The sequence below is a fragment of the Penicillium lagena genome (genome assembly GCF_028827675.1).
Source record: "Penicillium lagena strain IBT 129212 chromosome Unknown utg000003l_segment0_segment0, whole genome shotgun sequence".
In the NCBI taxonomy this organism is placed as follows: domain Eukaryota; kingdom Fungi; phylum Ascomycota; class Eurotiomycetes; order Eurotiales; family Aspergillaceae; genus Penicillium; species Penicillium lagena.
This window is the reverse complement of record NW_026623224.1, coordinates 2,733,076-2,759,496: the sequence shown is the minus strand read 5'-3', so window position 1 is coordinate 2,759,496 and position 26,421 is coordinate 2,733,076. Positions and strand designations below refer to the sequence as shown.

At 52.9% G+C, this 26,421-nt stretch overlaps 14 protein-coding genes across 14 annotated transcripts; 8 read left to right on the top strand and 6 right to left on the bottom strand.

The window, feature by feature from the left end:
• Positions 1–214: 214 nt before the first annotated feature.
• sec17 (alpha-soluble NSF attachment protein SEC17) lies at positions 215–1,351 on the bottom strand (the record flags this gene model as incomplete). Its single annotated transcript, XM_056978243.1, has 5 exons — positions 215–454; positions 507–681; positions 757–1,063; positions 1,140–1,263; positions 1,322–1,351. The coding sequence occupies 5 exons, from the start codon at positions 1,349–1,351 to the stop codon at positions 215–217; spliced, it is 876 nt and encodes a 291-aa protein (XP_056834275.1).
• Positions 1,352–1,520: 169 nt separating this feature from the next.
• On the top strand, positions 1,521–2,075 carry N7510_006316 (Asp-tRNA(Asn)/Glu-tRNA(Gln) amidotransferase subunit GatC; the record flags this gene model as incomplete). The annotated part of the gene is made up of 1 exon (XM_056978242.1): positions 1,521–2,075. One exon carries the CDS (start codon positions 1,521–1,523, stop codon positions 2,073–2,075), a length of 555 nt encoding a protein of 184 aa, XP_056834274.1.
• A 594-nt stretch (positions 2,076–2,669) lies between these two features.
• On the top strand, positions 2,670–3,797 carry med6 (mediator complex subunit MED6; the record flags this gene model as incomplete). Its single annotated transcript, XM_056978241.1, has 3 exons — positions 2,670–2,757; positions 2,812–3,173; positions 3,222–3,797. 3 exons carry the CDS (start codon positions 2,670–2,672, stop codon positions 3,795–3,797), a joined length of 1,026 nt encoding a protein of 341 aa, XP_056834273.1.
• Positions 3,798–4,056: 259 nt separating this feature from the next.
• Positions 4,057–4,865, top strand: N7510_006314 (LOG family protein; the record flags this gene model as incomplete). The annotated part of the gene is made up of 2 exons (XM_056978240.1): positions 4,057–4,103; positions 4,166–4,865. 2 exons carry the CDS (start codon positions 4,057–4,059, stop codon positions 4,863–4,865), a joined length of 747 nt encoding a protein of 248 aa, XP_056834272.1.
• A 99-nt stretch (positions 4,866–4,964) lies between these two features.
• Positions 4,965–5,870, bottom strand: pre5 (proteasome core particle subunit alpha 6; the record flags this gene model as incomplete). Its single annotated transcript, XM_056978239.1, has 3 exons — positions 4,965–5,594; positions 5,658–5,769; positions 5,833–5,870. The coding sequence occupies 3 exons, from the start codon at positions 5,868–5,870 to the stop codon at positions 4,965–4,967; spliced, it is 780 nt and encodes a 259-aa protein (XP_056834271.1).
• A 342-nt stretch (positions 5,871–6,212) lies between these two features.
• Positions 6,213–6,829, top strand: N7510_006312 (Vps55 family protein; the record flags this gene model as incomplete). Its single annotated transcript, XM_056978238.1, has 3 exons — positions 6,213–6,251; positions 6,316–6,529; positions 6,696–6,829. The coding sequence occupies 3 exons, from the start codon at positions 6,213–6,215 to the stop codon at positions 6,827–6,829; spliced, it is 387 nt and encodes a 128-aa protein (XP_056834270.1).
• Positions 6,830–7,281: 452 nt separating this feature from the next.
• On the top strand, positions 7,282–8,740 carry N7510_006311 (uncharacterized protein; the record flags this gene model as incomplete). Its single annotated transcript, XM_056978237.1, has 2 exons — positions 7,282–7,333; positions 7,383–8,740. 2 exons carry the CDS (start codon positions 7,282–7,284, stop codon positions 8,738–8,740), a joined length of 1,410 nt encoding a protein of 469 aa, XP_056834269.1.
• Positions 8,741–9,006: 266 nt separating this feature from the next.
• On the bottom strand, positions 9,007–9,954 carry N7510_006310 (uncharacterized protein; the record flags this gene model as incomplete). Its single annotated transcript, XM_056978236.1, has 1 exon — positions 9,007–9,954. The coding sequence occupies one exon, from the start codon at positions 9,952–9,954 to the stop codon at positions 9,007–9,009; it is 948 nt and encodes a 315-aa protein (XP_056834268.1).
• A 2,345-nt stretch (positions 9,955–12,299) lies between these two features.
• N7510_006309 (DUF1962 domain-containing protein) lies at positions 12,300–12,638 on the top strand (the record flags this gene model as incomplete). Its single annotated transcript, XM_056978235.1, has 1 exon — positions 12,300–12,638. One exon carries the CDS (start codon positions 12,300–12,302, stop codon positions 12,636–12,638), a length of 339 nt encoding a protein of 112 aa, XP_056834267.1.
• A 1,307-nt stretch (positions 12,639–13,945) lies between these two features.
• On the bottom strand, positions 13,946–14,908 carry N7510_006308 (UPF0220 family protein; the record flags this gene model as incomplete). Its single annotated transcript, XM_056978234.1, has 4 exons — positions 13,946–14,009; positions 14,067–14,164; positions 14,393–14,653; positions 14,813–14,908. 4 exons carry the CDS (start codon positions 14,906–14,908, stop codon positions 13,946–13,948), a joined length of 519 nt encoding a protein of 172 aa, XP_056834266.1.
• A 556-nt stretch (positions 14,909–15,464) lies between these two features.
• On the bottom strand, positions 15,465–16,160 carry fes1 (Hsp70 nucleotide exchange factor FES1; the record flags this gene model as incomplete). Its single annotated transcript, XM_056978233.1, has 2 exons — positions 15,465–15,707; positions 15,774–16,160. 2 exons carry the CDS (start codon positions 16,158–16,160, stop codon positions 15,465–15,467), a joined length of 630 nt encoding a protein of 209 aa, XP_056834265.1.
• A 937-nt stretch (positions 16,161–17,097) lies between these two features.
• On the top strand, positions 17,098–18,790 carry act1 (actin; the record flags this gene model as incomplete). The annotated part of the gene is made up of 6 exons (XM_056978232.1): positions 17,098–17,104; positions 17,275–17,305; positions 17,463–17,518; positions 17,638–17,668; positions 17,731–18,502; positions 18,560–18,790. The coding sequence occupies 6 exons, from the start codon at positions 17,098–17,100 to the stop codon at positions 18,788–18,790; spliced, it is 1,128 nt and encodes a 375-aa protein (XP_056834264.1).
• Positions 18,791–19,597: 807 nt separating this feature from the next.
• On the bottom strand, positions 19,598–22,113 carry ade1 (bifunctional aminoimidazole ribotide synthase/glycinamide ribotide synthase; the record flags this gene model as incomplete). The annotated part of the gene is made up of 3 exons (XM_056978231.1): positions 19,598–21,201; positions 21,256–21,783; positions 21,837–22,113. 3 exons carry the CDS (start codon positions 22,111–22,113, stop codon positions 19,598–19,600), a joined length of 2,409 nt encoding a protein of 802 aa, XP_056834263.1.
• A 783-nt stretch (positions 22,114–22,896) lies between these two features.
• Positions 22,897–25,746, top strand: N7510_006304 (Pet127 family protein; the record flags this gene model as incomplete). Its single annotated transcript, XM_056978230.1, has 4 exons — positions 22,897–23,094; positions 23,158–23,866; positions 23,919–23,928; positions 24,099–25,746. 4 exons carry the CDS (start codon positions 22,897–22,899, stop codon positions 25,744–25,746), a joined length of 2,565 nt encoding a protein of 854 aa, XP_056834262.1.
• Between the last annotated feature and the right edge of the window lie 675 nt (positions 25,747–26,421).

The following is a 26,421-nucleotide window of genomic DNA, read 5'->3' as shown; positions in this document are numbered from 1 at the left end:
CTAGACCCTAGAGCCCAGTCTAGACGTATTTGGTCGATTCGCTCATTGCTGTATAGTAGAAGGATGCCAGCAGAATAAAGTGTGAGAGATTCCTTGATCTGCATTCGTTTCCAGACCAGAAGTACCTAGCGCAAATCATCAAAACCAAACAAGGTAAAAAAGCTCAATTGCGACGCATCTTGAACACTCCGTGCCCAGCACTAGAACCGCCACTCTACGAAAAGTCCTCCTCTGCCTCCTCGATATTGCTCTTCACCCGCAGCAACATAGTCGTCTTCCACTGGTCGAGTGTGCTCATCCGGTCAAACATGTACAGCTTCTCCGAGAAGGACTCCTGGTCATTCTTCTCAACGGCTTCCAACAGGTCTACGAGCAGTTGGTGTTCTCTAGTCGAAGCAAAGGTCGGGTCGAGCTCGCGGTATGATTCGAGAGCACGGCCTGACTCGACCAAATCCTGAAGAAAGGAGGTCAGTGTGACGCTAAAAGAAATGTAGAAATAGATGTACTTTTGTGGCGAGGTGGCAGATGCCTGCCTTGAGGAAATAGTCCTTCACGGACCACCTCATTAGATTGTTCCCGACGGATGACTTGCCCACGCGCTCATAGTGATTGATGGATTTGTAATAGTCCCCTTCCAGGGCAGCCAGATCGGCGACCTTGAGGTAGTGCTTGTTTGCAAGTCTGTATATAAAATAAATGTTAGTTCCTCTCCGTCCTCAAACTAGCTCCGGGGAGGGATGGTGGGGCAATGCATACGCCTCAGCATTATCACTCTCAAACCAGTCCGCAGCTTGTTCGTAGGCCTCTAACGCCTTCTTGGTATCACCCAGTTCCACCTCATACACCTCGGCCAAGTGCTGCTGCTGCGTCGCGGCACGGCGCAGGTTTCCCCGCAGAACATAGTGCTGGATGGCGGCGGAGAGCACGCGCGCGGCCTCGACAGGCTCTGTCTTGCGGTATACTTTAAAGGCTTCCTGGTTTGAGTTTGCGGCGTCATCGGGCTCGTTGAGGTTCTGGGCTTGGATGGAGGCGGCTTTCTCGAAAGCTAGACCGGCTTCCTTGTCTGAACGGAATCATGAGTCAGTCAGTATAAGTAACCTTTGTGGACGATAGGAACCGGGGAGAAGTTCGGGTCTCACTCAGTTTCTGGACTCGAAAGGCATTTGCTGCCTGTGTGTACAGGTCCGCGGCATTCTCGTACTTCTCGGTGCGTCCGCCGAACAGGCTAAAGCCACCAGAGGCGCTGGAGAGCGCTTTGTCGGCCTGGGCAGAGAGTATGGTCAGCCCATCGTCGCTGTCTCTTTTGGACGTTTCGACTCACTTTTTGCAGAAGAACACGAGGGTCTGTCATGTTGGGGGTAGGGGAGTTAGTTGGTGATCGAGGCAATAATAGTAGATGGAGAGCCAAGGTGATATGAGCTCAAGGCGGGTCCAAGGGCGGTGACGCACACCCGCCGGTTTTCTCCAAGTAATTAGTGAATTCAACTCCTGTTATCACTACGACTGTATATACCACCACCATGATGGCCAGTGCTCGTCCTCGATTGTTGACACTCTGTCGGCTGAACACAGCGTCCTCTCGTTTCTCCTCCTCTAAGTGCAATGCAGATCTAGAGTCGATCCTCGCTGAGCCCAGCTGGTCTGTCCGCTCCCTGCTGCCTGACAGAGCCTCACAACCCTCCTCGCCCTCAATAACCCCCAAGCAACTCCACCATCTTCTTCGTCTATCGGCTCTTCCCCAGCCAGCCAGCGATGAAGAAGAGCGATCCATGCTCCAAACCCTCGAGTCGCAGATCCACTTCGTGAAAGAGATCCAGCGCGTGGACGCGACTGGCGTGGAACCGCTGCGCAGTATCTACGATGAAAGCCCGGAGGCAGTGAAGGAGACAACTATTGGGCTGGATCGTCTCCAGGATGCCATGGCACAGGAACAAGTGACGGGGCGACGGAAGAGAGTGAAGCGCGTGCAAATCGCAAAGAACGACCGACCCGATGGCAATGCCTGGGATGGGGATGCCCTTGGCTCGGCGTCCAAGACGAAGGGCCCCTATTTCGTTGTTGAGACGGGTAGCTGAATATTTGCTGAACAAGCTACACCGTCTTGGCATGGTTGTTTACGCCACTATCTGCCGGGATGATAGCATTGCCTCAACTGCCATGTCGCTCGCCGCGCCATGAATCTGACGGGAAAACATGCCGCGATCTTCGGTTTCAAACAATCAAATACTCCCCTCGGGGAAGGAAAGACCGCCTCTAAGACACAACCAGTGCCTCGGAGAGCGTTCGAACCAGACATTTCCGGGCTTGCGGTTCGATGCGATTCTAAGCCAACTTGATTGAAGAACCCCGGCAAGAAAGAGCTCATGTCTCGCTGTGCCCAACATGTTGAAAGGACAGCACTCGGTTTGCCATGTCCGTATCGAGAGACAATGTGATCAATTTCTCATCTCTCTGATGCCATTCAAGTATTTCAATTTCAATTAGGCATCTTTCTCGGTGGAATATAGACAATTTATAGGTAGAAAATATAGTTGTTGTGTTGGGGAAGCATAGAGCGAGATCTGCAAACAAGCTAAACATGATTCTTTCTCCGCATCACCTCTCTCTCTCTCTCCAACTCTTTCTCTTCCCCCTCTTCCTCCCTACAATACAATCCTTCTAATAAGACAATGGCTCAAGATGCCTCCATGGAGGAAATTCTCTGGCGATCGCCGCCTCATGTCCAGATGATGGGCGGCTTCCTGCACTCCAACAACAGTGAGCATGGCAACCACACCGAACCCAACCGCCAGCACTGACAGCGCCCTCTAGTCCTCTTCTACTTTGCCGAATCCCCCTTCTTCGACCCCACCTCAAACAATGCCTCGCTCGCCATCCAGGCCAACTACAACGACGCCTTCCGCCACTTCGTCGAGACCCGCGAAGCCTTCGAGGACCGTTTGAAGACCATGCAAGGGCTGGAGTTCATCGTCGCCTACGACCCATTGCAGGCGGCTGCGCAATCCGATACGCGCTTTGCACACGAGCCGTCGAATGTTTGGGTCATTCGGAAACAAAATCGGCGGAAGCGAAGTGGGATGGACGACGAGGTGACCGTGCTGTCGACGTACTTTGTTGTCGGCGACTGTATCTACATGGCGCCCTCGGTCGCCAGCGTCGTGGGAAATCGAATTGTAAGCTATTTTCTTTCTTGTCATGACTACTCCGCTGATTCGTCCCAGCTTTCGGCCGTCACTTCTCTATCGCGACTTATGAAAACTGCCTCCACCCTGCCGACTTTCACCCCATCCTACGGTCACACCTATATGCCACCCACGCGTGCTACAGATACAACAGCGACTGCCCAACAGGCCTCCCAACAAAGTAAAGAAACCACTCCTATACCCGAAGCCCCGGATTCACAAGCAGCCGCCAAGGCGGGCCTGGGCGTCTCGACCACCAGCTCCAGCTACCAGGACACACGGAGTCTAGCAGAGGCAATTAACCTGCTTACACGGTACGGCGACGAATACATGGACGAGAATCCGCTAGCGGGCGAGCCGGGCTCGTTCATCCTGTCGCGGAATGGCGGCGAGACGGATCGCACGGCGGGACCGGCCAAGCCAGCATCCAACAAAATCCCAGGTGCGACGACCACGGGGACAAATACCCCATCTGGTGGGCCGCCCGGGCGAGTGTCGACGCCGCAGGTGCGCGTGGAAACGCCGGGGAAAGCGTCGGATAAAAGCAGTTCGCCGCCAAGCTCGGCGGAGCATAAGGGGAAGAAGAAGAAGAGCAAGGCTGCTGCCAACTCATGATTCGTGTATGATACCCCTTTTGTTTTGTCTTTCAAGAGCAGTGGAGTCCATCTATACGAGTCTATACGATCCCTGTCCAGTCAATATCCGCGCCTCGACCACACGGCGGCTGGTGGGTTCTTATCTTATCGCATATCACAGCCTTGCCTCTTCCCTTCCGCTTTCCTTTTGTCTCATGACTCACACCCTCCCTGGCATAGACCGAGAGAAAGACCTTCTTCCTGTATCGCATTCTACCTACAACAACCCTCTTACCAAAATGCCTGCCCCCTCTTCTCAAGACAAGCCAGCCGTCGTCTGCGTATTGTGAGTAGCCCACCATACCCCACGTATCCTCATAATCTAGCCTGCTAACGAAACAACCACAGCTGCGGCTCGAGCCCCGGCAATAGTCCCACACACATGGCAGCCGCGCGCGCACTGGCCCAAGAGTTCCACAAGCACAACGTGCGACTAGTCTACGGCGGCGGAACGACCGGGCTGATGGGCGAGGTAGCCCGGACGCTGGTCTCGCTCTCGGGCCCGAAAGCAGTGCACGGCGTGATCCCGCGGGCGCTGGTGAAGGTAGCCAACAAGAAGAACGGGGCCAGGACCGGGGATGTTCATGGCCCCCCACAACCGGAGGCTTCGGGCGAGGGCAAAGCGGCTGAGCGCGTGGTGTCGGATGACACGTTGGACAATGGCATTCCGGAGTCCGAGTACGGCGTGACCACCATTGTGCCGGACATGCACACGCGCAAGCGCACGATGGCCACCATGGTGCTGGAGGGCGGGCCCGGGTCTGGGTTTGTCTCGCTGGCGGGCGGGTTTGGGACCATCGAGGAGGTGATGGAGATGACGACGTGGAACCAGCTGGGCATCCATAAGGTGGGCGTGGTGTTATTGAATATCAACGGGTACTGGGATGGCCTGCTAGCCTGGGTGCGCAATGCCGTTGCGCAGGGGTTTATCAGTGCGGACAATGGCGAGATCCTGGCTGAGGCGCGCTGTGCGGAGGAGGTGTGGCCGAAGCTGTTGGAGTATCGGGTGAGTAGTGGGCGGATGCAGCTGAACTGGGGGCAGGAGTAGATATGTAGATAGGTTAGAAACGCTACGAATAAATCAACGATCAAGACACCTTTCTTCATGTCTATCGCAAATTATTAACCCAATAAACAATACACGCAATCATGAATCAACCTCCATCGACTCGCCCTCGCCCGCGCCAGCCGAGTCGGCCTGCTCCAGCGCCTCCAGCAGCGGCACCGCATCCTGACCCTCGTACAGCTTGAAGGTCTCCGTCTTCCCGTTCGGACCCAGCCCCACCACCCCGACCGAGGTATTATCCATCGTGAGCTCCTTATCCTGGGAGAGGGTCTCCTTGAGCGCCCGCAGGCCATGGGTAACAAGCTCATCACGAGAACAATCGGTGAACTTGTCCAGATTCCGCTCAAGATACGTACGAGCCATCTGCGAGCGTGCCCCAATCGCACACGCCTGCATCTCGTGCGTCAGGCCCGAAGGCTGGAACTCGAACAGGTGCGGGCCGGCCGCGTCCACGCCGGCGACCAGGAGTCCGACGCCGTACGGCCGTTTCCCGTATTGCTGCGTGTTGGTCTGCGCGCGGTCGCCAATCTGGTTGACGATACGGTCCAGCGGGATAGGGCGGCCGTAGGTCATCTTCGAGCTGAGGGATTGCTGCTTCATGAAGTTGGAGAGCACGCGCGCATCTGAGGCGAGCCCGGCAATGGCCACCGCCATGTGCGAGTCGATCTCGATGATTTTTTTCTGGTAGGAGGAGAGTTCTTCTGCGTTGCGCTGTTGATGTGGTCAGTCAGCTGTCCGAGGATGGGATGGAAGAAGTGATCAAGTATATCCCACCTTCAGACCGACCAGCACGGAGTGTGTCTTATTCACCAGGCCAACTACCACGGATCCTTGCTTCACGGCTTCCTGTGCATACTCCACCTGGAATATCCGGCCCTGTGGAGAGCTGTGCCTGAATTAGCAGCTGGGATGGATCCGAGCAGGGGAATGATCATGGGGAGTGGCTTACAAGGTGACGGCATCATTGTCGTAGTTGTTGCGGAACATGGCGAAAGAGATGCGTAGACGGGGTCAATGGACAAGTGATGGGCAGCAGGCAGGACAAGGAAGAGGATAAACGGGACGATGAGCTGGGAGAGCTGCAGGCAGTCAACGTGACGCGGTGAGCGAGCTGTGGCCGCCTCAGGCACCAAGACCCAGTGACCCCGTTTAGTTGTCAGCCAACGTCACAACCATCGTGGTCTTTCCCACTCTCTATTTCTCTCCCCCGGATTCCTGCCAATGGGGGCATAGCATTCCCTGTGTTCCTCCTTATACCGTCTAGCCTGTTCAGCATCCGCAGCACCCCCATTTTTTGGACCATCGGCCAGCCTACGTGTCTCCGCAATCATGGCGGCTGGACTCAAGACTATCATCGCGCTTTCGTTCGTATGTACACACAGAGCAACAACCATATTATGACTACTTGAGAACCCATCCTGATAATATGCAGGTCCTCGCTATCGGGTTTCTCCTCGTCATCCTCTCCTCCGCCCTCTGGCACAAGTACTGGCCGCTGCTGGTCGTCGCCATTTATGTGATTGCGCCCCTGCCGAACTGGATCTGCGCACGATGCGCAAACCCAGATGATTTCATGGATAGCTCGAGTAACTCGGCTATGGACTTTGGGCGGTTCATGACCGGATTTCTGGTCTTGACGGGTATTGGTGAGTTGCTGCCTGCGTCTGTTTTCCTTTTGCACTCTTGCGGCGTCCTCGAACTTGGCCCGTTTTGAAATCCCTGGGTGGATGTACTATTTCCTACTATACTGTCCTGACTGCCGTTGTTGAATTGTTGTCCTCTCGCATCTTTTGCTAACACCTTCTCTCGCAGCACTCCCCGCCGTCCTGGCGCACAGCGGCGCAATTGAAATCCCAGCCATGATCATGTCGATTCTCGGAGGATTGCTGATCTACGGCACCATTATCAGCTTTTCGATGTTTTTCAAGGAAGAGGAGGAATTCTGATCGGGAGATGTTCGATCTTGGGGTTGGGGAAATTCCGCGGGGCTTGACGATGCCTGCTGGTCGCAAGGGATATGCTTTTACAACTATGATATTGTTTCTCTTTTTTCTTATGATTCGCTTTCTGATTGCGATGGATGCTCGACCTGCTTTTGTACGAGGGGTCGGGGACGGATTCAGCATCGGCCCCTGTTTCTCGATGGCCGCAGCGCCCGATTTGGCCGTGATTCTCTACGTGTACTATAACATGGCGGACATATAGAGTGGCACTGGGGAATCTAGGACCACTGGATGCGATTATTGTTCATTGTAAGCCTGTTTTCAGTATCTACATTATTGTCGTCGGGTTATAACTAGTCACGTGTGACGTGCTGTCCATCGCGTCGATCAGAACGCGGCCGGGGATTATTATTGACACGCCCAACTGAATATGTGAATGCTGCAATTCACCAACAATGAACGCCTGGTCCGGATCGATCGCCTTAAATCCCGACCTCCAGCTGGAAGGTAAATCACCCAACGCGTCTCACCCGTGTTCCTCGCTGACCATCATTAGGGATTCGCTTGGTCGACCCGACCTCTCACTGGCAATCCGACATCTCCAAGGAGGCCAAACTGAGTCTTCAGAGCTTCGTGAATCCCGTCCTTATCCCACTTCACGCGCGAATAGGCCCCAACCTCGAGCTTCACACGTCCAACGCGGAATCATCACGATGGCTCCAGAGCAAACTGACCAGCGCGATCTGGTTGAACGATGACGAATTGGACCTCCACCGGTCCCTCCAATGCCCTGTCGGCCTGCTGGTCAGCGTCGAGGGCACCGTAACCAAGAAAACTTCCGGCGCGGTCACTTCAGACCTCTTGATCTACGGCGTGTTGTCTGGCGCATCCACTTGTGCGCGTCCACCTACCCCGCCGCACTCATCACCATCCGAGGTGGACGCCCCTACACCTTCAATCAGCCCGCACGAGCTGAGGGTCTATGCGGCTCCGCTATCTACATCGCTTCTCACGCAGGTGGAAGCCTTCCCATCTCCACCACCCAGTACCGATGAGGAACAACATCAACATGCCCGTTGCGCGGAGTTTCTGCCCGATATCAGCTCGCCCAGCCCGAAACGCAAGCGGGTCGCCAGTCTATTCGAGGTTGCGGCACAACACCATCGTCGAGTACGGCAGAAGGGCGGCGAGGGAGTCTCCCAGCTGATGGCACACGCGCGCCCGCTTTCCTCGTCATCACAGAACCTGCAGTCCCTCCGCATAAAGCGCGAGCCAGATGAAAACGGACCACCCTTGGACCGCATCGCCGCCCATAGATCCCGATCCATGTCTATCGGGGCGGGACTGCATCGTCCAGGTAGTGTTCGAGGCGCACGAGCAACACCCGGAGTCAACGCAGATCCACAGAAACGCGCATCAACCCCGAATCCTTTCCTCGAACACAATGCCCGCCGCGGCTCGCAACAAATACAATTGCAATCCTCGTCGTTATCTGCGGAAGAGAAGCCCTTGCTCTCCTCCCCCGGCTCGCCGCCAAAGGACCCAGAGACTATCATCGCCGAGAACAAAAACCTCATCACCCGCACCATATTGACTTGCATGCGGCTCTACGGCTTTCATCGTGCGTCCATGCGAGCTGCCTCGACCAAACCAGCTTTGGGCGTAGCAGATCCCGAACTGGACGCTCCGGCGGAGAGCATGCGCGCCGAAACTCCCGCTCCAGCCGTCTCGGCAGATGACGATGAGTTCAAGGCTATGTATCATGCCACATATAAAGCGGCTGCTTTTGCACTGCGCAAGTTCTTGAAGGAACCGCTGTCTGCTGTTCCAGGGTCTGCGCCTGCGGTTTTGCATAAGGAGAAGGCTATGACTTGTATCGATGAGTTGCTCCGGTTGTTCTGTGAGGAGCATTAAGCGGTGGATGATTTGTGGTGATGGTCTGTCGACATTTTGCATTGAGATTGGGGCTCGGCGTTGGTCTTTGTTAGCATATTTAGCATTTTCATTCTTAGCATGGCGTCATGGGATAACTTGAGCAGAGTAAATCAGTCAAGGACATTTATCAGCAAAGATGATATGCTTCAAATCGATACTATAATACACCCAAACAGCTTCACAGATGGTAAAAGTCAACGAACGATCTAATTATACATATATAGAACATGCATCTCCTGCCCAATTTACTGATGCAACCACGGCGCAGAAAGAGCCCAAAACAAAATCTGCGATCCCAGCTCCTTCTCTGCAAACCCCATAAACTCCTCTTTTGTAAACGGCTTGCTCGTGTTCGGATTAATCGCCGCCAGGTCGGGCTCCTGCACGGCAACAACATTAATCGGCACCCTATGCCTATATTTAGACATATAGGGGTACGCATTGTTCTCCATAGTCGTCTTGAAGGGGATATTATCCGGCCCGCCGATGCCGACGCCATGATCCGCAAAGAAACTGAACGAAGTGGACATGTAGTTGCGGGCATTTCCCCAACCGCACGGCCAGAAATTGACGTATTGCACGGCGTAAGAGTGGTTGAATACGCTGGCTAGGTAGCCCGCGTTGTCGAGCGTTCCCTCGAAATAGCCTTGGCATGTATATTCCGAGACGGTGTTGTTGGACTGGACTTCGATGGATGTCTCGGGGAGATTGAACCCGTAGACTTGTCCGTCGAATCTATCCGCTAAAGCTTTCAGTAGACGCTGGAATCGATCGCGGACATGAGGATTCCATTGCGCCGCGGCCCAACCCCCAGCCACGAAGTTGCTATCGCAGTCATCCCCATCGCATTGGGGCACGCTGCCGTTGTTGTAAATTGGTTTGTGAAGGTAGCGCGGGACAGGATCGAACTCAAGACTGAAGCTGCGATCCTGGATCTGGACCCAGAGGTTCTTGCCCTTGGAGCGGGTGAGGTTGAGGTCGTGTGCTATGGCGGAGAAGTCGTATTGACCTTTTTGGGGCTCGAGAGATTTCCACGTGTAGAGGTTTTGGATGCCGTGGATTTCGGGACGCTCTAGGAGAGTGAGAGCCTCGTCGTTGATTTCGCTTGTGTAGAGCCATTGCGATAGAGATGCGAGGACTTGGTTGGTGCTGATACTTAGCGCAAAAAGGTGAAGGCCCAAGTTAAGCTTCATATTGAAGGATCACTGGTAGATTTCGGATTGATAGATTCAACTAGAGCGGGAAAGACTTCCATTATATATTGCATCCTGTCTCTACTTCTTGCTGCCTGACTACAATTGTACAAGCGATGGTAACCCTGCCACGCAACTTAGGCCCACCGTTGACACATTCGGTGTGCCGTGATGCCGATCTAGGGTTCGCTTCAGAGCATTTTTGAAACATTCAAACTCAATTCGATCTGACCTGAAGAAGTCGGGTAGAAAGCGGAACTGGCCGATCTCCACATACCCTTCCTGGACTCGGAAGAACTTCGTGTAAATAGAACTGTGGTACACTTCAGTGTGTCTCACTTCTATTTTAAGTGATAGAGGACGTAAATTTCTACTATTGAATTGGCACTAGGCTGCAACATCATATCTTTCATAGTGTCCTATGGCTTAACACCATATCGATGAGATTACTTCTGTGGGGGTTCACCAATCGTCTTGAATCGTGATTTGTCTTGGCACCATCTTGCCGTAAGTGAGTAAATGGTGACACAACCCATTCGCAAGACCTACAGGGATGATTGTATTGGGAGGCCGATGGTACCTTGGTACTATGAAGCCATATGAAGACCCAAAAGCCGAAATCAAAATCCTACTACTGTACATGAGGTCGATCTTAGCAGCCTTTTAACCACATCGAGATCTGGGCTGTTAGTTGCTAGGTAGGACTCTGGAAATTGTTCCAGGGATTGAATCACCAAGTGTGGTATACATATGTCCCTTGAGCTTAACCAGTCGCTGGAACCTCTAATTCCAGTTTATCTCACGATTTTTTCTTCATTCGCTGTACCTGGCCTCATACTATGTCACAACACGTAAATATAGGCTGTCTCTGGTGCAGTATCTTCTACTACTGTTTCACCATCGCCATATATACACTCTCTTCCGCATTACTGCTCACATATGTGCCAATACCTTGGCCTATAGCGGATGGCCCCGTGCCTAATGCGCAAAATGACATTCCACTTGTCGTGAAGAAGCGATAAAACTTATCCAACGCAGACGGCCCAAATTCATCGACTCGGCCACGTTCCGGTAGTACAGCTTTGAGCTCTCGGAGCTAGTTAACGGATCTTGCATGCCATTGTAATGCAAAATCCAGCCATCGCCGTCTTGGAACTCTGCAAGATCGGTGTCGCACGTTTCAATATCAAACGGATTTAGGCCAGAGCAACAGCTGCATCATCTAGTGCCCAAGTACGTGTTCACAGCCGACATGCCCATGAAACACGCCAAGACGATTCGCGAATCTGACTTCGCTCAGCGGCGACTAATCGACCTGTTCGTCTCCCTGTTTAGTTCCCATGATATGCAGCCGTCGAATATCCTAAGGAAGTGCATTGGGTCGTATTCGTTGCACAAGGTGTCTCACACCCTTAATGAGGTTGCATGTTGCAAGCAAGGCCAGCCATGCCTTTTCTTACAGTGCCTTCTTACTTTCGAAGATAGGCCGCCTGTTTGCGGCCATTTGCTCTTCTTGACCCAGCTCATCTCAGGCAACCAGCATACGAGGGTTTTCCAAGGAAGTCGCTTGGACTGATATGGTATGTAGCTCGAAAGGGATCTACTGCTCGAGATGAATCTTTCAGCTTGCCTTCACGTCCTCCCTTCAGACCGAGACCCACTTGTCTAGAGAAGACAGGTTTGAGGGTTCCAGAGCGACGTAATGCCGTAGCTAGGCGTCCCTGGTAACATCCTCGCTGCATTTATAGAACTGAATGGCTCGAAGATCTTGATAGTCGTAGTATTCCCATATTGCGCGGAGGCAAAAAAGTTGGTGCTCGTTGCGTACTTCGATATACCAAGCCCGACACAAGGCTAGGTTCCCCTCTGTAGATCATGGCAACTAGTCGTATGACTGGGTACAGAATATAATAATCAGCTCGGTTGAGAAAAAATTTATGAGTCCAAGCCGCCAAGCAGCAGGGATCGGCCGCATTTAGACCCACAGAAGGCACATGTGTATGAAGTGATTGCCTCATACGGTTAATTGAGGCCCCCAATCTGACTAAACTTCCAGATGTCATAGGCATCAGTGCCGTATACTGTAGGCACCTTGAACCTCCTCACCTACAATATTAGCGGATGCTATACTTGCATTCAGCGCTGGGGGCCTAAACATAGATCGAGTAGCTCATACATTAACTCTTAGGTAATTAGACTAGGAAGACGACTTGGCATTTGTTTCGAAGAAGTATAAATATATCAAAATATCTCCTCCAGAAGTCGTACTCTTGGACATCAATCATTCCTGAGCAATCAAAAACATCAATCACAACATCTCGTTTCGATTTAAAAATACTTCCACAATGAAGGTTACAGCTCTCCTCTGCACTCTTATGGCTGCCGCAGCCGTAAGTGCTTCAGCAATCTATGAACGAGAGGTTCTGGACACCTGCGGTGCCGGCTATGCTGGTGACCAACGTCGTACGAATAGTCCTTGTGAAGCTTCGAACGGAGATAGGGACTTCTGCGGTTGCGATAGGACAGATGTGGTATGTTACCAATCCACGTTGAAATATCAGACCATCTTTGCTAATGTGTTGTCCTATGAAAAGGTCCAGTGCCGAGGTGGTTATTGGACAGAGATTCAAGACTGTGGCGCTGGCACGTGCCACGGTACCAACGATGGTGGAGCTGTGTGCTAGAATGGGCAGTGCGAGTGTACTGACAATCGGTCTGGAGTGGTATTTTGACCAATCTCCCACCGGAACTATTGGGCCAATTTGGAAAGATTCAACATCAATCAATTTGGTTGCTTTTTTTGGAATTCAGTTCGATACTAAGATCGAACTAACATGTTACTCGTCGCTCGTTAATCATCAGATGGTTTACAAATTCTAACAGCGCTGTTAGCTAGCTACTTGATCATGATGGCGGAGAGGATGAGAGCAAAAGTAGTGCTTATAGGGGAGTCAGCTTTAGATCCCCGGCGTCACCTCCGTATTATTCATCATTCATAATTTGGCAACTAGGACACGTGGAACCGTAGTTGGACCAGGCCCAGAGAGTTGAAGGGCGAGGATGAGTACGATAAGTGCGAATCGCATATTGGATGGCAGGAATAGGGGATCAGAGTAATGAGGGAAAGAAGAATAGGAAGTAGACATCATGAAAGGGCAAAGCCGACTTTACATATCTCCTGCTCTGGACTTCCTCTACTATTTACAATAGTATGTGCGAAATCAAGAAGTATGCCTATATAAGATCATGGGGCTAACTCTACACTAGGCTCAGATTAGCCTCGGCCTAAACTTTAAAAATCGTTTCTGACCTTAGCCACTTGAGATCCTGCAAGGCTGCATTGATTGAAATCATGACATCGTTTGTTATCAGATGGACAATCTTCGCTGAGTCAATCAAGTAATGAGCGAGCGAAGGCATAGGTATCATATGCTGTGGCCAAGTTGAGGTATATCAGGATCGGTTTCAATGTTTCTCAACACCAAACGTGCTGAGCAACAGTCGACGGTAGATCAAGATATGCGTGGTACGTCTAGCCTTGTGCAGTAGACTATGGGAAAAGCTGTGAGAGGTTCAAGGCTGTGGGAAGTGTTCCGGCTGCTAGATCAGGCCTAAGATCAGCAATGCTAATCAGGAATCGCAAAGCCCGCAGTAGTCTGTTTTATGGTTTCTTGGACGGCATTAATTCTAGCTCCTTAATTGCTAGTCATCAACATCATCGTAGCATGTGCTGAATATCTGTGATTTCGTGGGGTGCACGTGGCAGAAGCTTACCAACTTCTGACCAATGTACAACAATTGTTCCCTCTTTGGGCGGTTCGTCAGATTGGATCAAGATATTACCCAAAGTAGCCTAGAGATGATCGATAGAATGGATGAAAATGAAAGACATAAATTGTTGCTAAAGGCTCAAAGATGTGAAATCTCCCCGATGGGGCAAAAGCGAATACAGTACACACAACACACAAACCAAATCTCCACCGTTATCATATTATAGAGCAAGATTGTAAGTGTAGTCATCTTCGATGTTTTGCGAGACCCACAGTACAACAGTGCTAGTCGAGTCTATCAGTCTCCATGCCATGGGCAAGACAACAGAAGAGACAACATACCTGAGCATGGTCAAAGCATTGGCAATGACATTGGCGATTCCGAAGTAGAGCGTCTGAATCGGGTAATCCTTGATGAGATATTTGAGGACCATAACCGTCTGCGAGGGAAAAAAGGGAACAAAACGATTAGCCTGATGTTCAATTCTGGGATGTGTGACGGTAGTGCGAGAAGAATGAAATCGAGAAATGAAAAGTCCGGGGTGATCTGGTCGTAACTGTCGCTGGAAAAAAAGACAAAAGCCAAATAGAGGGTCTCCCACGCTCCATAGGATGCAATTGATGAGGGTGTAGGTCAAGAAGGAAGACAGATAGGAAAGAAACCATACCACACTACCTGCGAGGCCACCAGCCAGCATGGAAAACCCAAGGAACAGGACGAAGCGGGCCTTCCAGGCAACACCGCTGCCGCTGTAGCTGAAGCTATCGGCCTGCAGACGGGACTTTTCGATGGAGTTGATAACAAGCATGCCGATCGAGGAAAAGATGAAGGGGATCCAGTCGACAAACATGACGTGCACGTCGGAGCCATTGCGGGGGCTGTGCGAGAACGACGCAGCATCGATCATGAAGAAGAATCCCACGGCGAACTGTGCAACCATTCCGCATTAGTTCTTGGGTTCAACTTTTGACCGTTTCTTTCATCTATGCAAGCGGAGGAGAGGGATGGTGGCCAGTGTGCGACCAGTGCGAGAGCATGCCGGTGCACACTAGTCGGTCGGGCTGGTCTGCTGTGGGGGATCACTCACCAGCGCGCCGGCGACGGACACGCCAGCGTTACGGACGGCAGCGTTGTTCAGCCACTCAGGCTTGGAGAAACGGAACAAGCGGTTGCTGTTGTCCATATTGGAAGTTGGCGAGAAAATATGGAGGGGAGGCCAGGGAATGAGCAGTGAGGTGACAACAGAGCGAGATCGGGAGAGCTACGGGAGAATGAATATGACGATAGGCCGGACTAACATTTCGCCGGCCAACCGCCGGCTCTATATCAACACAGGACGGACAGGCAGCACAGATTACTGGATCTTCAGTATTAACATTAATTCCATAATGGCATTTCTCGTGATCACTTCGTGAGATGGTAGGGATATGATTTATATACAGTAATAAAGGTCAAATCACTTTTCCGGCTCCTCTAGTAGGCCGCACGACAGATATGGCCTGCAAAAGGGAGCCTGGCAAGGACACTCGTGGCCCTTGGCACGTATCATCATATCAGATGATACCGTCGGATATCCTAGCGCCTGGATTCATCACGGGTGTACGTAGCCCACGTCATCCACGGGCGCTGGGACTATATCAGCCCCAAGGCCACATCCAGAGGGAGTGCATCAGGAATCATGATGAATAACGGGTTGGGTTCCGTCAGAGACTAGATGCGGTGTGCCCCACAGGCATCGTTCACGAGGACTCGACCGGGTGAGACCGCAGCTTATCCATGATGGCATCCACTGCCTCCATATCTCCCGCATCTGCCTTGTCACTCGGGTAGCCCTCTGGGAGATGCTTGACCAATTCGTTCAAGCCAGGCTGGTAATTGCGCACTGCCGACGAAAGCGCATACACAGCCTTCTTGCGCGCAGCTGGGTTGGGGTCCGTAGTCGACATGTTCACGAGCGTAGGAATAACATTCAGCACGACGAGCTGTCACATAATCTGTCAGTATCTTCAATTCATACCGGAAACGTTTTAGAGACCAGCAGTACATACCTTATCCTGCGCCTTCTCATTATTCTGCACCGCCGTCCCGATACACCAGGCGGCCATACGACGGATATCCGCCTCCTCATGCTGCAGCAGCTGGGCCAAGGGGGACCACAGACCCAGTGGCTCCAGGTTGTTCGCATTGTCAATGGACTCGATCATTTGCTCGAAGTTGTCAAAGGCAATCAACTTGTTCTCCAGATCGGAGTCGTCCGAGTGCAGCACCTCCATGGCGGCCTTCATCAGCTCGGCTTCGGAGGGGCCGCCGAACAGAGCATTGATCATGTCCGGGGTCAGGTTGCGCGCACTGGCCGGGGCATCGGTGGTGGTGCCGTCTGCATTCTGGGAATTTTGCACGCTCCATTTGAGGAGCTTGTTCATTTGGGGGTCCATTGTGTCTAGTGCGGAGATTCAACCGAAAATCGTGGCGATTTCAAATAACGGGGACTGGTTGTTGGGTGAACTGTCGAAAAAGAAAAATAAATTTATACAGCTCCGCGGCGAGGTGGGATGTCTTAGGTAATGATGGATGGCTCCAGACGATTCGTGCGGCGCCCAGCGGGTTCTGTGCGGCCTCAGGCCACCATTTATTGCCTCAGGCAGCAGTGTGCTCACCGACCCTCAGTCTAGACTTGCTTGATATCAGCCGAAATGGCGGTAACCAAGTGACTGTCAGACCGCAGATTGTCGGCTAGCTTGGTTGTCTCTGTGTGTTCTGGAGTGCCATTCCATCCACCCGCTATCGTTCACTCGTTTCTCTCCAGCAGCTCTATTCGTCAACAGCCGTAGGCTGCCTCAGGCTGCAATCCTCGCTGCTGCGCCACAATGTTTGGGGCAGGCAGACGACCGTGGGGGAGGAGTTTGTCAGAGAACTAGGGCGAATGTCGGGGCCTAATTAAATCATGGAGGGAGCCTCATCGAGGGTCCCGGTGGGTGGGTGGGTTGACGTGGAAGGCCTGGAGGTTGGCAGTGGGTGGGATACGTCAGCTCCCAGGAACGGCGGGAGCGACGAGAATAGGCGGCGAGGAAAGAGTATTCATGCTGCCTTGAAGAAGAGTATAGTCGTCATGATCGACTAAACAATTGCTTCAGAATCGGAGGAGGATGTAGTATAATAAGGGCCTTGTAGGCGTGCCTAATGTCCTAACGAATCCTCGCGCACACACCCAATCCAACCAGCCATCTCTCCCCACTTTCCTCCCTCTTCTCTTTCTCTCTTCCCTCTCTCTCTCTCTTCCTCCCTTTTACTCTTCTTCCCATCCATTCGTCTCTCCCCCATTCCTCTATCTTCCTTCTCCATCTCGTTTAGTTCTCTACTGCAATCTTCACCATGGAAGGTAAGCTGCCCGCCCTTTGTTTGTTGTGGCCACCTCTCCCGTTCCCACTCTCGCTCCCACCATCATCCCACCCCCCCCCTCCCTCCGACCGGTCTCACTGCTGTGGCCACCTCGGTCTTTCAGGCCGCCTGACATTGCGACCCTTGGCTAATGCATTCCAACTCCAACAGAGGAAGTCGCTGCTCTCGTTATCGACAATGGGTACGTGATGGATTTGAATCCGCTGTTTTAGGGGGCTCGTCGCCAACCCGGTCGCGCTGCCCCCATCTCACCCGCCACCTACCCCCGGCACTTGAGACTCATCTCAATGCCATCGCTACGCCTCAGATGGGAACTCGTACTGATGAATTGCTTCCAGTTCGGGTATGTGCAAGGCCGGTTTCGCCGGTGACGACGCACCACGAGCTGTCTTCCGTAAGTACAAACCCCACAGCCTGATCCTTTCCCACCCCTCCTCCTTGTTAGGGCCGCCATCCCGCCAGCCCTTGCGTCGGAGATCATTTCCCACCTGCACAATTACTGACATGCAATAGCGTCCATTGTCGGTCGTCCCCGTCACCATGGGTAAATTCTTCACCTTCCTGCCATTTTCGGGCCCAGCGGGCGAAGAGCTGACATGGCTGCAGTATCATGATTGGTATGGGCCAGAAGGACTCGTACGTTGGTGATGAGGCACAGTCGAAGCGTGGTATCCTCACGCTCCGCTACCCCATCGAGCATGGTGTCGTCACCAACTGGGATGACATGGAGAAGATCTGGCACCACACCTTCTACAACGAGCTCCGTGTCGCCCCCGAGGAGCACCCCATCCTGTTGACCGAAGCTCCCATCAACCCCAAGTCCAACCGTGAGAAGATGACCCAGATCGTGTTCGAGACCTTCAACGCGCCCGCCTTCTACGTCTCCATCCAGGCCGTGCTGTCCCTGTATGCCTCCGGTCGTACCACCGGTATCGTGCTCGACTCTGGTGACGGTGTTACCCACGTGGTCCCCATCTACGAGGGTTTCTCGCTGCCCCACGCCATCTCGCGTGTCGACATGGCCGGTCGTGACCTGACGGACTACCTGATGAAGATCCTGGCGGAGCGGGGTTACAGCTTCTCCACCACCGCCGAGCGTGAAATCGTCCGTGACATCAAGGAGAAGCTCTGCTACGTCGCTCTTGACTTCGAGCAGGAGATCCAGACCTCCTCGCAGAGCTCCGCCCTGGAGAAGTCCTACGAGCTGCCCGACGGCCAGGTCATCACCATTGGCAACGAGCGCTTCCGTGCTCCTGAGGCTCTCTTCCAGCCCAACGTCCTGGGTCTGGAGAGCGGCGGTATCCACGTCACCACCTTCAACTCCATCATGAAGTGTGATGTTGATGTCCGTAAGGATCTGTACGGCAACATCGTTATGGTAAGGATCTTTCCTCTCCCAATTTGAGGGGGCTTTTTTGGCTGACAAGAATTCCAGTCTGGTGGTACCACCATGTACCCCGGTATCTCCGACCGTATGCAGAAGGAGATCACCGCGCTGGCTCCGTCGTCGATGAAGGTCAAGATCATCGCTCCCCCCGAGCGCAAGTACTCCGTCTGGATCGGTGGTTCCATCCTGGCCTCGCTGTCGACCTTCCAGCAGATGTGGATCTCCAAGCAGGAGTACGACGAGAGCGGTCCCTCGATCGTGCACCGCAAGTGCTTCTAAGGTGAACACCCTCCGTCGGAATATCAAAACGTGTAGTTGCTAACGATATCTCAGCTTGTGCGCTTTACTACTTGTCTTCGCTCGTACGTTCCTGGTGTATCAAAAGGCCGGATGGAGGCACTGGTGGATTGCAAGCGTTGTTGGATTGGACTCGCATTCTCAAGCGGATAGCCTGAAAATGGAATCTCGATTTTTAGTGGAATAGAGTCTGTCGTTTTCTCTCTCTCTCTCTCTCTCTCGCGATCTTTCGGTCCGCGAGTCCCTCGCCCTTTTTTTCTTATCTCGTCGCTCCCTTCTGCTTTTTTTCCCCAAATGTTTTTGTTTTTCACAAAATCAATCGCCGGCCCCAAGGGGAGGAACAATCTGGCGGCAACGACAACGGTGTAGGTGCGATGTACATGGAGTCCGGTCGCGTTCCTTTCTCTGTTCTAGCCTTACCTTGAATTGTATCTCCGACCAAATTGCCTGGATTCAGCATGTGAGTGCCTTCTTTTGTAGTGGTTATGCGTTGTAGTCATGGGGTCCATTTCGAGCAAGTTGAGTAGTTTGACAGGGAGATATATATCCAAGTAGAAGGACTTCATGACACCCAGCTTGCAAGCTATCCATTTCATAGTTGCTTGTTTTTGAAGATAAGCCTCAACAAAATTATTCTTGAGATATATATCTGTTTCTACTACGATGCAAAAGTCCTCTCAAACAAAGAAGAAGTTGGTATATCTCATTTCACTCATACTCATATAGACAGCGAAGAAACACAAAAGATCCAAAATAATACCACCGAATCCAGAAACCAGATCTACATTTTTAAGCACCCCACGAAGACAGGCCTCCAAGCACACAGCCTTCCTCACCCTCAGCACGAGCCTTCAGCTCTCCAACCCGGTAAACCGTCTCGCCCTGGGCCTCAAGGTCGGCGCGCACAGCAGCCTCCTCCGCCGGGTCAACGACGATAATCATACCGACACCGCAGTTGAAGGCACGAGCCATCTCCGCCGAGGAGACGTTTCCTGCTTTCTGGAGCCAGGCGAACACGGGTGGCTGGGACCACGCGCGGACGTCGATATGCGCGGTCAGTGTAGCGGGGAGCATACGGGGCACGTTCTCGGTAAGTCCGCCGCCGGTGATATGGGCCAGGCCCTTGATGGAAGCCGGGTGGGACGCCAGCGCGTGCAGGAGGGGCTTGACGTAGATGCGGGTTGGGGTGAGGAGGGCGCGGCCGAGAGAGAGCTCGTTCGACTGGCCGGGCATGGTGAAGGGTGCCGGGTCGGAGTATTGCAGGCCGGCACGGTCGACGATCTTGCGGACCAGTGAGTAGCCGTTTGAGTGCGGGCCCGATGAAGCCAGCGCGAGGAGGACATCGCCGGGGCGCATGGAGTCCGTGTGCGGTAGGATGCGACGGGCGTGCTCGCCGGTAGTGTTGATGGCGCCGACGGCGGCACCCACGGCGTCGTAGGATTCGTCGATGAAGAGGCCCGGCATCTCAGCAGTTTCGCCGCCGATCAAGGCGCAGCCGGCTTGCACGCAGCCGTCAGCAACACCGGTCACGAAGGCTGTGGCTGTGGGTACGTCCAGGTGGCCGCAGGAGTAGCAGTCCAGGAAGAAGAGCGGCTCGGCGCCCTGCACGACCAGATCGTTAACGTTCATGGCGACCAGGTCCACGCCTACGGTGTCGTGGATGCCCACTGTGTGGGCGATCTTCAGCTTGGTGCCCACGCCGTCAATGGCGCCGATGAGCGTCGGCGAGTGCGGGTGGTAAGTTGGGTTGGCGGCGGCCAGAGAGAAAAGGCCGCCGAACCCGCCAATGACGGCGTCGGTCCCGGGCCGCTTGGTGCGCTTCACGGAGCTCTTGATACGGTTCACCAGCTCGTTGCCGGCATCGATGGAGACACCTGCCGCGGCGTAAGTGAGAGCGGTGTTGGCATTCTGGCGGAACGCCCGGTGCGCGATATCCTTGCGGAAGAACATGCCATCGTAGTGGATTGTGGCGATGCCCTCGTAACTCTTAGACACGGCCTCTTCAAGGGTTGATGCTGTCGCTGTTGCGGCGATCACACGGCCACCGGATGTCTGCAACTCGGTCCCGGACAGAGTCGTGCCGGCGTGGAAGATGAGGGTACCAGCTGGGGCAGTGTCAAGGGTCATTGGTGTACCCTTGGCATACGAGCCAGGGTAGCCACCAGCCACGGCGACGACGGTGGTGGAGAACTTGGGCTCAATCTTGACGGAGACACCATCGAGCCAGTGCTCAGTACAGGCGACCATGATCTGCGCCAGATCTGTGTCTTCGCTCAAGAGCGGCAACAGAGTCTGCGTCTCGGGATCACCGCCTCGTACGTTATACTCGAGAACCTTGGGCCCATCCTTGGTCATCATAAGGCCGGTGAACAAGATACCAACAAAGGGGAAGCCTATCAAGAAGAAAGGTTAGCAGCAATTTTGCATGGCAGCCATGCCGCACGTACCATCTCTTCTCATTCCATCAACGGACGGCTGGATAATGGTCCGGTCAATCTCTTCCATGACCTCCTTGGGAGCAATGCGTGTAGGCGCATAGCAACCCATGCCACCCGTGTTGGGGCCCTGGTCACCGTCAAAGATGCGCTTGTGATCCTGCGCCGGAGGCAGCGAGCGGATGGTGTAGCCGTCACTGAAAGTGAGCACGCTCAGTTCGTCGCCCTCGAGGTACTCTTCAATGACCACCTCGTCGCCGGCCTTGCCGAACTGGTGGTCCAGCATCATCTCCTTCAGCCCCTGGTGCGCCTCTTCCTTGGTGGCTGGGAGGAGAACACCCTTGCCACCAGCAAGGCCATCAGCCTTGATCACCACATTGTGCGAGACGGAGTCGAGGTAGCGGCGCGCAGATTCGTAGTCGGAGAAATTGCCAAACTCAGCAGTGGGGATCTGGTGGCGCTTCATGAAGTCCTTGGAGAAGGTCTTCGAGCCCTCCATGCGGGCAGCAGCCTTGGACGGACCGAAGCATCGGATACCGACTATTATGAAGTGGTGTTAGCTAGGAAGTCAAAGTGGTCCTGACTGGACTTACCAGCCTGGAAATAGCCCTGAATGCCATCTACCAACGGCGCCTCGGGGCCCGGCACCACGAGGTTCACCTTATTCGTCTGCGCAAAATCTACCAGGCCGGGGTAGTCATCGCCCTTGACATTGGCGTTGGTGATCTTGGAGTTGCCCAACCCCGTGCCGCCGTTTCCGGGAGCAACGTAGACGGCATCGACGAGGGGCGATTGGCTCAGTTTCCAGGCCAGAGCGTGCTCACGGCCGCCATTGCCGACGATGAGGACGCGCAATTGTTCCGGAACCATGGTGGGAGCAGTGTCTCGAGGGACTACTGGGTGATGGGTTAGCGATTGTGGGCTTTCTTCCGCGGGGTATGGATGCTGCCCCTCCAGGTAGACAGAAGCATTGGAAGGCGATGAATGAGAAAACAGAGAGGGAAACTAAGGCATTGACAGAGAGCAGAGGAGAACTTACCTCGCGCGGGAGACTGACAAGCAACTGCTGTGGGAGGATGGTGGATGGTCGAGGAGCGACGAGTTGACCATCGATTTTCTTATCGTTAACTTTTTTTTCTCCGGGACGGTGTTTCTCCGGCACCACCTGCGATCCTTACAGTGACCCGGATAGTATACCTAGTATGAGACTACTGAAGAACGTCATTCAAGGACAATATGTAATAGTTAAAACTACTCGATAGAGGAATAATCTGCAGTTTGGGTATCTCTAGCCCGAAAATCCATCCACACCGAAGGTGTACAGTACAGCATGTACCCGCTCCAGTTGAATCCAGGTTTCTGCACAACAGCAATTTCCATTCAATATCAAATCCCACTCTTTCCTCCTTACTAGGGCCGATCTAGACTAGACGATATCAGTTTCCCTGATTTCTTCCTCTCGGACAACCATCTACATTGTTCTCCATGCCTCTGCCTCAGGCACTTAGTTTCTAAAGCGGTGACTCGCGGCAGACAAAAAAACACACGCGCGATTCGAATCGATGCTCTCAACTCCATCAATTGCCGTTCCGGAACGCCGTTTGATAGCCCGCGAGCTCTCTATATCTTTCTGTCTCTCTTTTCCAGGCTCGGATGTTTCGGGCCTCGCTGCGGTCGGTCTCAGACCCTCTCCGCGACCATGTCTGCCTCTCCTGTCTAGCACGCCGGGTTGGATCTCCCAACAAGCTACGCGCCTTTCACAGCACACCTCTTTTCATTAGCAGAAACAAGAAGACACGATCTTACTTTCTGACACAAACCCGGTTTCGGGGATATGCGGCTGCGACCCAGGTACGAAGCTTGTCATCGTTTCTTTTGTCCCGCGGAAAGGAGAACTAACCGAGTTTCTTGCAGGAATCTCCGGATGGAAACCGCAATAGAAAGGCTTCCAAAACCCTGCATCCAGACTCTCAAGGTTCCATCCAAGTGACAACACAGCCCTTGAGCGCTGCGAAAAAGTTCAATCGCCAGCCAAAGCCAAAGCCACCACCAGAAGAACAAGAAAGGCGAGAAGAACAAGGAGAGCAAGAAGGTGAAGGGAAAAAAGAAAAGAGGAAAATTCCCCTTGCGGGCAACACGAAACGCAAGGCGAGGCTACGGGCCAAACAGAAAAAGAAGACTACATCATTAGCATCAGCACAGGCAGACAAGAAGGCTTCTGAAAAAAATCTCACCGAAGATGGGAAGGCCGCAGAAGACAAGAAGGAGAAGGTGAAGGAGAAGAGGAAGAAGGCCACTGAAGCAAGGAAGAAGGCCGCCGCTGAAGATGCGAGGGCCGCAGCAGACAAGGAGAAGAAGGAGAAGAGGAGGAAGGTCGCTGAACAACGGAAGGCCCGTTTAGAAAAGATGAAAGCCGTCGCTGAAGGCGGGAAGGGCGCTACAGACATGAAAGTCGCCACAGACAAGAATCAGAAGAAGAAGAACGCTGCAGAAAAGCAAGACACCGACAAGCATCAGATCAAGGGACAGAACGAAGAGTTTACAGCTCCTCGAGTGACCGAGCAGCCTAACCCACCGCCCCCCGGAAGGCGAAACGCGAGCGAGAGGAAAATCCTGCCACCAAGTCAAAGTCCATACTCAAGCAAGACGAAGGCTCCCTAGACGCACGATCTCAGCCATTGACCCGTGAGTGTTGCTAGAGGATGATTTATCAGAACCCCGGCTGACTCTTCTTCCCCCAAGCATTGGATATTCCCCTGGCCCCTGTTCCAACTTTGTCATTTGGTCTGGAACGGGTGCTTTTCAAGTAGGCTGCTTCCTTTTGCTAGATGATTTGTGAAACTAACACGATACAGTCCTGGCGTCTACCATCTTCGTGATCCTCGGTCTCGTGTCTACAACTTTGATCCATATTTGGGTTCAATTATGCCAGTTACAGAGTTTGATTTCGAAGCTCTGAAGGCATACATCACCTCGTCCAAAGATGAGACTTTACGTGACATAGCTGTCAAGCATCAGAAGAAGTACGTTGGGTCTTCTTCGAGTATGACTTCGGTTCTCTCCCATTTCCATTACCTGCTTTCGAGCTGGCGGGCCGTCAATGTGAACAGCGTATCACAAGGCTTCTCCGAAAAGTTGCGTTCTTTCACACGTCTCCTCCGCTCGCCCGCGGCCATGTTCCTTCGGTACCAGGATGGGGTGTACGCCATCGACGCGGACAAGGAGTTTGATAACGCCAACATCCTTATGAACCTTGGAAAATCAATGGAGAAGCTCCTCACCTTGCCGAAGGATGATTTTGAGAGGTATCGCCGATCGCACGAGAACAAGATCACGCCGGAAGAAGAGGAAGCCGTACCCGAGTCTTATCATTTCACCACCTATGGCGATTTCATCATGCGCTCCCAGCTGGATGCCTATGATCCTCGCCTGCCGGGTACTGGCATGTTCGATTTGAAAACGCGTGCCGTTGTCTCGATTCGAATGGATGCAAAGAACTTTGAGCACGGTCTTGGATACGAGATCAAGGGTCGGTTCGGTGACTTCGAATCCTTTGAGCGTGAATACTTCGACATGATCCGCGCCGCGTTCCTGAAGTATTCTCTGCAGGTGCGCGTCGGCCGCATGGACGGGATTTTTGTCGCTTTCCACAACATCGAGCGCATCTTCGGGTTCCAGTATATCAGTCTTGCCGAGATGGATGAAGCCCTGCACGGACAGAGCGACACTGCGCTGGGAGATGAAGAGTTCAAGCTGAGCTTAGGGCTGTGGAATAAAGTCCTAGACAAGGCGACTGCCCGGTTCCCCAAGCAATCGCTGCGCTTCCATTTTGAAACGAGAGACGCAACATCGCCATTCATGTACATTTTTGCTGAACCCGTCACGGACGAGGAGATCGACGCTATCCAGACGAAGAACCAAGCCGAGATCGAGGCATACCAGAAGCGTCTTCTCCATCCCGAATCAAAAGATAATATTAACGATGACCTCGACGCCGCAGCAGTGACAGAAGAAACATCGCCCTCTAAACCCTCAGAAGAGTCTGAGGCCCTCTCCTCGGATACCAACACGCCAGAGTCTCCCTCAGAGGCCTCATCAGCCCCGATATACGACTCAGATGCTCCTCCCGACCCGTCGTTCACCGAAGACCTAGAAAAGGGCGGGCAAGAAACCGAGCTCCTCGGAATGGTGCTCTCGGTCAAAAACAGAGTGAACAAAAAACCAGTCGACCGTCCTACCAACTTCAAGGCCGGCGACGAATGGACCGTCGACTACGAACTAAACGAATTGGAACCTTATCGGGCGCGCAACCTGTACGAAATGTGCCAGCGCCGCCGCCGCGCTGTTCTCGACGACCGTGGCGAGGATGAGATTGGCGTCGCGGCTAATGCTTATATTCGGCAGTTGCGCGAAGTCGCTAAGCAAGGTCGTAGCCATCGCGAGAAGGAGAATGAGCTTGATGAGAAGAACGGGGTTGTTGTGTTTAATGAACCGGTACACTAATCTTGGGTTTAAAGAGATGACGGAAGTATATCGTCTTGGAGTTTTGGTTGGACTTCACTTGTACATTAGTAGATTGTTTTTTTTTCCCTTTTCTTCACTTGTTTCTAGTTTGGTCTTTGTCGGGTTTCATTCCGGGGGATCTTGTATACAACCATACCCATTTGAACGGCAATTATTGGTCGATAGAAATCCATTCTCAAGTTCTTTCTGTGTTCCAAATAATTCTGTATCAAGTCGGGAAGACAAGGGACAAACAAGAGCATCATAACATTAGATTAAAAACGAGGATATATCTCAACGCCATGACTCGTAGATGCAGACGCCCCATACGTAAAGAAATTCAATCCCACAAATGCACATGTAAGCAAACACCAAGAGAAAACAATGATAATCGGATCTCTATGAGAGATGGGGAGGAGGTTTTTAATAGTAAGATAATAAGACAGATGATCAACACAGTTCAAATGGTGTAGAAACACCAGCATTAGGGTATCATTGCCAGAAGGCAGAGCTGTGCGGGGAATGAATAAGGAGGATCCAAGACCAAGAGAGCGAAAGAGAGAGGGGTGGAGGATGGGGAAGGACCTTGATTCTGTACAAAAGCAGATATCTACAATCCGACAGCAAGCAGTAACCACGAAAAAGAAACCGCAGCTAGCAGACATCAATCGGCAG